Below are 9,682 nucleotides of genomic sequence, written 5' to 3' on the forward strand. Positions count from 1 at the left end.
CTGGTCACTGTTGCAAGTAATATTCATTTAGGGTCTCAAAACACCTTCAACAAAGCATCCTCCTCCTTGCCGTCGAAGTGTCAAGTTGAGTGTTTAATAATGTACAATTTGAAGAAATTAGATCTTGAAGCCCTAGCAGAGCATCTGTTTGTAGGTTATCACACCCACTCAAGTTCAGTCTTCTGAGGTTTGCAAGACCACAAAGCCCTCCTGTTCTCATCAATGCACGACACCCCTTTAAATCTAGAGATATCAATGTTCTTGGCAATGCTCTCACTTCAACCAGCTCATTACAGAAAGTGATAGATAGATCTTGAAGGTTTGGACAAACTCCTTCAGGAAAGCGTACCTCACATATTTTTGTGCCGCTCAGCCGCAAAACATTGAGCCCAAGCATTCGTTTCTCTCCTTCAACCTTTCCAAATGGCAGTTTACGTAAAGGACACCTGTGTACTGCTAACGTTCTCAAATTGTTCATCTTCATGATACCTGGTGGTAAGCTTTGTATTCCACATTTCCGTATTTTCAACAATGTCAACTGAGTCAGCAGTGCAATTGAATCGGGCAAGCATTGTAGTTGCACACATCCATGGAGAAACAACCACCTTAATTTCCTGAGGTAAGCAAGTGAAGCTGGCAACACTTCCAAGAGAGGGCTTCCTAATCCGAGGACTTCCAAAGTTTTAAAGGACACAGCATCAAAAGCGAACTCTACTAAGTTTGTATCGAACAAATTTAAACATTTCAGAAACGGTTGACGTCCAACTTCCGGCGGCAATAATTCCAGCTGGGGACAACCTGAGAGATCTAAGATTTGAAGCCCAGAGAAATTGGACATGGTCAAACTGGAAAAAGACTCCAAAGTCAGATGTCGTATCTCCAAACTTCTGCACTGAAATTCACTGAGTTTGATGCTAGAGAGAGAAGTCAAATTCGCAAAAGAGTCCGGAAGCATCTCCAAACTTCTCATCTCCAAACCTCTGCACAGTACCACATTGGTAAATGTTTGAGGTGTCCACCCAAAATCTGGAACCCTCTTTAAACTTTTACATCCAGTGAGATTGATGGTCGGCAGAGTCGTCAAATTCTCACATCCAGTGAGATTGATGGTCGGCAGAGGAGTCAAATCCGGACGAGTCAAATTCCGAAAAAACTTAGGAGCCATCTCCAAACTTCTGCACTTTTTCAGCCTGATAGAAACGAGATCTGTTAACTTTTGCACGTTTCCAGCTTGATAGAAATGAGATCTGTTAACTCTCTTTAATCTTTCGTAACAAGGGAACACACTGGAGTTAAAGTTTAACTGGTGGTGACCCCTGTATTTGATGAATGAGACGCGATGGATATTTGGGAAATTCAGCAAGGAATGTGGAAGCTTCTCCAATTTTTTGCACCACTTTAGATTGATGAATTGGAGTTTTTTCAATTTCTCCATTGAATCTGGAAGCACCCTCAAACTTTTGCACAAACTAAGATTCAAGTGTCGGAGATTTGTCAAATTCCCCAAAGAATCTGGAAGCATCTCCAAATTTTCACACCCAACCAAAGCGATGTGTTGGAGATCTCTCAAATCCCACAACGGATCTGGCATCCTCGTTAGACTAGCACTTTTCACTACAATCTTTTCGAGATGCCGCAGCTTCCCTAATGATTTTGGAAACTCTAACAGTGGAGCATCAATGTTCAACTGCAGCAACTGCTGAGGTGCCTGCAATGTTCACATTTCAATAACTAAAAAAAGGATCAAATAACAATGATTCTCATTTGCAAATTACAGCATCTACGTCTACGTACCCGATATTCGTCTTCCGGCCACAATCTTCCCAATTCCCTCCCGTTCACTTCTAAAACTCTTAAATCTTGCATTGAAAAAGAAGGCAGGCATGAGCTGCGACAGTCATTCCAGCGGAGCGATATGAGTTTGCTTGATAGCATCTTCAGCTTCAACATTCTTTCTACAAAATCGCCTTCACCTTCAAGAATTTGCAACTTCTTGATTCGGAACACCTCTTTACTGTTTAGTAGCTCTTCTAATTTTAGCGATTCCTCAGCGTGATCAGTATCTCTAGCGATTTTGGACGGAGGGGCCATTCTAATTCCGCGCACTTCTATTGTTTCCTGTTAGTTATTTAAGATCAGTAACGATTCATCACATGGTACACCGCACGGTCACTGAATAAACAATATTGAAAGTTGTTTACACGGAAACATATAATGATTGCAGGATTGAAGCACTTACATATAAGGATTGCTCCAAGAGATCGAAAATTTCTCTGAACGTGCCGCACCATATACGGATCGGCAATGATCTTTGTTGGGCGATATTTCTTCCCATGATTACGAGAAGATCATGCATCCTTATAATATTTTCTTCTCCTGTGTCCAACTCTACAAGACACTTGTCCTGTAGAGTTTGAAGACCCACCGAACCTTGCCAACCAGAGCCACTCCAAACTTTAATCCACTTATCGCTTTCTTCTCCTATGCTAAAACAGGCAATATCCAAAAATATTTGCTTCTCCTGTTCATTGAGCGAATCATAACTAACTCTGAGATTCTTCTGTATATCTTCAGGAAGTATTAGGCCAAGTCCATTCAATAGCTCTTGCCAGTAAGATATGCTATTTTTCCCACATAGCGAAGCCCCAAGCACTTTCAGAGATAGTGGCAATCCACCGCAGGTCTTTAAAAAGCCATCTACAACATCATTAAATTCTAGTGGTGGATGTGGCTTTGAAAAAGCATGAAAGCAGAAAAGCTCTCGGGAGTGTTCTGTATTAAGTTTCTTTAAGTGATAAATGGATAACTCTGGGATGTTTGCACTTCTAAGGACCTGCTTGTCCCGAGATGTGACCAAAAGCAAGCTACTGGGGTGAAGTAGATTCTTTATTGGCAAGAAGGAATCCAGTTGATCAACATTATCTACATCATCTAATACTACTATGACAGAGTAACAATTGGACAGGTTCCTCTTAAGTTCTCCCAACCCTTCGACGGAACTCTGAATTTCGATATCTATACCTTTAAGGTCTTTAATAAGTTTCCTCTGTAAAGATGGTATTGACATTTTGGCCATATCGAACAAAAAAGAGGATCCTTTGTAAATTGATCTGTTAGCATTCAAGAATTGCTTGGCCACTGTGGTTTTTCCAACTCCTCCAGATCCCACAATCCCTACAACCTTGCATACCTGCTCGTCCTTCCAGCCCCATAGCACATACCGTTCAAACTCTTCTACTTTTTGGTGGAGACCGGTTGGATGTTTTGCCACAAACATGGGTGGTTTTGGAACCTTTTCCACAACGCTTTGCACAACCTCATGCAAGAGCTCGAGTTCGCCACTGGAAATTCAGTGAGAGAGAGGTGAAATAACGAGTGAGAAAAGCACCCAAGTTGTCATATATCTACCTAAATCAATAAAATATCCTAGAGATTAAAAGCACTTGTAACACAGATTGGAACAATGGTAGATCCTCACCCTTTAAACGCGTCCAGCTCCAAGCCGCTTATATCTGCAACATAAGAAAGAGCATTTTTCCAATTCTGAATTGTTTTGCTGTCGTATCTCTGTTTCTTTTCCAGTTCGCGCAGGGCTACAGCGTACGGTCCATCATTATCTTTGTCCGTCCTCCGGAGATCAGCAGGCTTGACGCCGTGAAATACAGGAAGAATAGGCCGGCCAGACTTGTTGGACTCCACCATGAGGAGCAGCTCATCGAGGCACCAACTCGATCGGGCATAATTCTCAGTGAAAAGCGCCACATGAACACTCGCGCCTCGAATAGCGTCTTCTAATTGCGAGGTAATGTTCTGTCCAACCTGCATTTCCGACTTGTCAAGGAAGGCTCGCACTCCACGATCAGCGAGGTTGCGATAGAGAGCGGTGGCGAAGGTGTCCTTAATATCAGGCCCACGATGGCTGATAAAAACATCGTGGCACCCGGAGTAAGAATTTGACGCAGAGGAGGCCGAGGACGAAGCATCTGCCATTGAGATTGAAATTGAAATCTGGATGGATAAAAATAAAAAGATAAGATGCTGTGCAGGCACGGAGATAGAAGAGTGAAATTGCGTGGGAGCCGATGGGTTGGGTGTACATAAAATACTTCACAGAGGACACCTCCACGCGCTTGAAGAAATGCGCGCATATGATGTGATGTTGATGTCGCCAAGATGCGCATGTGATGTGATGTTGATGTCCCTCTGCCTTCCGCGTTTCTGCTGTTTACCTTTTTTTTCTCCAAGGAAAGGTGTTGCGGTGTTTAAAGAGGATACCATTTAATTTTATCTGGATTCGGAAATGAATTTAGTACCATTAATTTTTTTTATAGTATTTAAAATTTCGAAGTAGAATAGCTGTAACTCGTTTTTCCATTAGTTTTTTTGTTTTTTTTAAGTAAAATGTACTCTCTTAAACTCTGGCCAGAGAAAATACTTCAACAACGTTGATTTCTGTTTATAATGAACACTAATATATGTGAATTTGATGAGAAAACTGCTCCAGAGAACTAGAAGAATCTACCATTGGAATTGGAATTTAGATACATAGAAATAACAAAATATGATGATGTGCAAGTATCAATACAGAAGGGTGAAATTGCAAGGGAGAGGAATAAAATGTTTCTTTCCCTATCATCCAAACGGAAGCTCTACACATTTGAATAAGATGCATATTGGATGTCAATATCACTTTATAGGAGTATCTTGCATCATGCCATAATTGTGATTTGCGCAGGCGCATATCTAGGTGTAAATATCGCTTTACATGAGTATCTTGCATCATGCTATAATTGTGATTTGCGTTAACTTTTTCTCTTTGACGAGACTAAATACCATTTTTGTATAATTTTTTGAGCCATAGAGGCTCACTCCATGATGGTGGAAAGAAAATTTGGAGAAAGTTAAGGCGTTATGATAAAGATATTGTAGGAAAATTTGGTGTAATAATAGTTTAATGACTTTATTTGAATTTTTGAAAATTATATAATTATTATTATTTAATTTTAAGGTTATCATTAAGTTAGACACCAAATTGGTATATAAGACTTTATGTACAAATTGGTGTACAAGACTCCATATATTTTGCTGCTAAAGTCTATAAAGGGATACATACTCTAAGGCATACATACTCTATCCCACTCCGGCTTTGAAGCTATGACTTCTTAGGAGGAACCACATGCTCTTAACCATTAAGCTCACTCAAGTCGTTTAATTGACATTAATATCGATCTATTCATCTTTAAATTCATATACGATGTTGAACTTAACTTTGTTTAGAAAGAAAGTAACATTGGCCTAAGCATGTTATTTAGCTCTTATGAAATTTTCCAAGACCGACAAATCCATGCTTTTATATATATATATATATATATATATATATATATATATATATATTCAATCCTTTGCTACAAAGTCTTTGTGCAATTCACATACAAAAGAATTTTTTTAGAGGAGCATAATCATATAGAAATATATTGCAACAAATTATCTGTTGGACTAGATAAAAATGGAGAAGAGAAGTAAAAAAATGCATAAAATCAATGGTTATCCATGGCATTAACCTTCCTTATGATTAGTAAGTACTTGGCATTGAGGGTTTAAAATGGGGCATAGGTGAGGATACAAACTAATGCAATCATGGGATGTGGCGAGGAGATATTTCCCATTGGCGAGGATATATGTCGGTGTTCTTACAAGTTGAAAAAAACGATGTTGTATAATGAAAGACATGCTTATGATACATTGGACACAAGGCACCTGACTAATTTTGAGGCACATGCATTTGTGATACAAGTCCTATTGTATACTGTCTTATATACTTGGTTCCACCACTATTCTTTTTTCTTTTGTGGCATATGGCACTGCCCTCAAGGTGTTAATCCCCTATCCGAGGTTGGTAAAAATATATATTTTCAAATGGGACAAAAAAGTGTTGACAATAATGAAGATTCAACGTCTCGACCTTCAACTAAAAAAATAGTCAAAAAATATTTAATGAAGTGGAAGTCAATATCTTTCTTGCACTATTCATGGATTCCCCTAGAAGAGTTTGGGAAGGTTTTCAAGGCATACCCATGTACGCCATGATAAGAATAAACAACTTTCATTGAAAAATTGATTCTATGAATATTTCAGAGGAGGCATGGGCTCCAATTTGATCAAAGTGGACAGTTGTGGACATAACCATTGATAGCAAGATGTCTAGAGAAAACTTGTCAAAGTTTATTTTGTTGAAGCATCATAGGTAGGGCATGCATTTCTTGAGGAAGGGCATACATTTCTTGAGATGGGGTGTGCATTTCTTGAGGTAGAGTATGTATTTCATTAGGTAGGGTGTGCATTTCTTGACGTGGGGTGTGAATTTTGCGATGCAAAACATGCAATTTGTGGGTGAGGATTTGCATTTCTTATGGTGACTCGCAACAATCTTTATTTTTTGGTTTGTAACCTACTTTACATTTCATTTGTCTACATCAGCCAACAGATACTTGGTATCATTTTGATCATGGTTTCTCTCCAAATTGTAAATCTTTCAAATGTAAAAGTATTCTCATTTTTTATTTTATTAAAATCTTGATTTAATCTCTATAAAATATCTATGAAATATTTTTAAAAGTATTAAGGATAGAGGGTTTAGATATATCTCAGAAGTAATTATAACATTTTTTCTTTTATACATTTTTATCGTTTAGATTTAAATTAAAAAAAAAAAAATTATAAACTTGGATTAGAATAAAATATTCATAAAATATTTTGATTGTGAAATGAGTTATGGTTTTTTGGGCATGTGGTATTGATAAGCCATGGTATTGGCCCATGATATTGTAGAAAATTCTATTTACAAGTCAATAATATCCTCATTAAAGCGAGGGTGAATATTCATAATTAATAATTTTGTTGTATTGTAAGTTTATTGTAAATATAAAGTAATTTATTGTAAATATAAATTTTTTATGTTCTTATTAATTAAATTTAAATATGGTTACAGAATCATTATTAGTCTCTCCCAAGGTAGGACTCTAGTAATAGGAGCGAGGGTGAATATTCATAATTAATAATTTTGTCGTATTGTAAGTTTATTGTAAATATAAAGTTTTTAGGTGTTTATTAATTAAATTTAAATATGGTTAGAAAATCATTATTAGTCTCTCCCAAGGTAGGACTCTAGTAATAGATATTCTCATTGACCATTATTAGTTTAGCATTGACCAATGCAAGTTCTTATAATGTTTAACTTTGAAAATTAAATATTTTTTTCAATATTATTTAAAAAATTATTTTTCAAACATTTTATTGAACTACAATTTCAAGGCCTTATTATAGCAGTTGCATAATATAATGTCATGTGGATAACTGCATCACATATTTTATGTCATAATTTATGGATATTGTTCCAATATTCCTGTATGATTTCTAAATATTTGTGTAGTGATTTTTCTAATCCAAAAATAAAATCCTTGAAAATAGCTCATACTCAAGTAAATAACATATTTACCATTAGTTACTTCCTACCATGGCTGAAGAAAGCCTTTGCATAAAAAGTCAATAGAAATAAGATGTAAATAAATATACTTATCGTACTAAGATTCATAAAAGAAAATATTTCATTGGTCATACTCATAATATTAAATTAATATGATTTAAAATTATCTTTGCGAGCTATTATTATTTATTTAATTTTAATTTCCTTGTGTTTTCTCATTATGATGTGTAGTAGAGCCATTATTTAATTAGATATGCTTATATTACGCCTACAGTTTTCTCTCATATTGGGTTGTAAAGCGCCTCTCGACGCTATTATTAACTAATTTCGTAAACATTTAGAAAATTATATTTTTCTATTATACATTTTCATGTTAGACTTTAAAAACCAAACTAAAAACTATAATAGTGCATTCCATAATCCACAATTCTTCAAGGGGGTGGTAGATAATGTTACAGCTTCAGCTAAGGCCCATATAGGGTATTTCACAATTCCATGAGATTGAATCCACAATGTAGATGATTTAACATCTATCATTTTGTGGCAAGTGCTACATGGGTCTATTGTCTATTGTATATGTGATTTAACAGTTCTTTCATTCAAGCTTAAACACATAGTCCAAGGCCTCTATACAAGAAAATGCAGAGAATCACACCTGTGGATTTTGAACATTGGCTTAGTGACAATCCAGACCAGTTCAATCTTTCAATTGGTCTTCCAACAACTCCATGCTCTTCTTCTTTATAAGTATTTTACTCGATTGCTCCTCTAGGACCACTCTTCTCCCCATAAATGTGTCCATTTTCTTTCTCCTCTTCCATTTGACATCTAGAATTCTCGTTGTGCGTTATTTTCCTATCTATTTGTCTTCTTTGATTTCTCTTTTATTCCCCTGTTGGCCCCTCTCCTTTCTTCTAGAGGAAGCCACTACCTTGTCTTGATCCATGAGGAAGGTATAGGGATAGACAATGTCCTTCACCCATGTTGCACAATCTGAAACATCAAAACCTATCAGTGCAAGCAAGTGAATGGTCAAGGTGATGTTAAGTGGATTTAAAAGAGGTTGGTATGGCCCTGCTCATGGCACACCACAAGCAACCCCCTAAGAGCATTGGATCTGTGTACCCATTTCGTCAACCATCCACCAAATTATTTTCACATAAGTTTACAAATGTCTAAATTCACACAATGATAAGTGCAGTGAAAAAAGTTGATATAGGCTATACTTAAAATTGATTACAAAATAGAAAAAAATATTGTCACATAACAAAATATATATATATATATATATATATTAATAAAAAATAAATAATTGTGTAAATATACATGTATGAAAAAAAAAAAGCAAAATAATGAAACCCATCTAAAAACCAAATTTATCAACATGTAATTATTTATTATTTAATAAAAAATTTAATAATTAATCTAAAATTTAATAATTAAAATTATATATATATATATATATATATATATATATATATATATTATTAAAAGATAAAATACCTTAGCTTTTATCATGTAAAGTGAATTTACCATTTAAACTAATATATCTCACTGTAAATAATTGTTTCTTTACCTCATAAAATCTAATGGGGTCGTCTAACGAGATGGAGGAATTGTCCGGACGGCCAAAAGTCGTCGAAATCTGACAAAATTTTTTCAAAAAAATCTTGTAGAGACAGTGTTTGAATCATGTTTTTTTATGGTGGAAATAGATTCAGAGCCATCAAAAAAATCTAGGATACCTAAAATTTTGAAATTTAACAATTATAACTTGGATTTACAAAAATCCTTGCCAGATTTTTCTAAATATAACCAGAATTTCCATATTTTTCTAAATATAACCAGAATTTCCATAACTCTTTGAGCAACTCCTCCACCTCATTAAAATACGTGAAATCTAACTTTGTCTTCTCCATTTAATAAAGAAATAAAGTTGAAGTATCTTCTCCGTTTAATAAAGAAATAAAGTTAAAGTAGCTTTACACTTAAATTCCACTCAGCGTTAAAGGAGAAAAGCCAAGGTATCTTCTCATCTAACAAAGACTTTTGATTTATATAATCTATGCTAAATGGTAATGGCCAAAGACTTTTGATTTATATAATCTATGCTAATTGGTAATGGCCAACACCGATTTGACATTGATAAAGAAAAAGTGTCGCATCATTTGACATTATGTTTAAAAATGACAAAAGAGA

General features: G+C 35.4%; 1 protein-coding gene across 1 annotated transcript; it reads right to left on the reverse strand.

Moving 5' to 3' along the window:
* Nucleotides 1–1,667: 1,667 nt before the first annotated feature.
* LOC149216424 (disease resistance protein Roq1-like) lies at nucleotides 1,668–3,990 on the reverse strand. Its single transcript, XM_089389950.1, has 3 exons — nucleotides 3,479–3,990; nucleotides 2,240–3,341; nucleotides 1,668–2,118 (listed from the first exon to the last, which is right to left on the reverse strand). Exons 1-3 carry the CDS (start codon nucleotides 3,988–3,990, stop codon nucleotides 1,744–1,746), a joined length of 1,989 nt encoding a protein of 662 aa, XP_089246076.1. The 3' UTR covers nucleotides 1,668–1,743.
* Between the last annotated feature and the right edge of the window lie 5,692 nt (nucleotides 3,991–9,682).

This window comes from Pinus tabuliformis, chromosome 1_1 (genome assembly GCF_031772625.1).
Source record: "Pinus tabuliformis cultivar Carrire ecotype Pingquan chromosome 1_1, CPIR1, whole genome shotgun sequence".
Lineage (NCBI taxonomy): Eukaryota > Viridiplantae > Streptophyta > Pinopsida > Pinales > Pinaceae > Pinus > Pinus tabuliformis.

Coding starts and splice junctions, on each gene's coding strand:
- LOC149216424 (XM_089389950.1), bottom strand. CDS start 3,990: ATGGCAGATGCTTCGTCCTCGGCCTCCTCTGCGTCAAATTCTTACTCC. Junction 3,342..3,478: donor GAGCTGGACGCGTTTAAAGG/GTGAGGATCTAC, acceptor CTGAATTTCCAG/TGGCGAACTCGAGCTCTTGC. Junction 2,119..2,239: donor TCTTGGAGCAATCCTTATAT/GTAAGTGCTTCA, acceptor AATAACTAACAG/GAAACAATAGAAGTGCGCGG.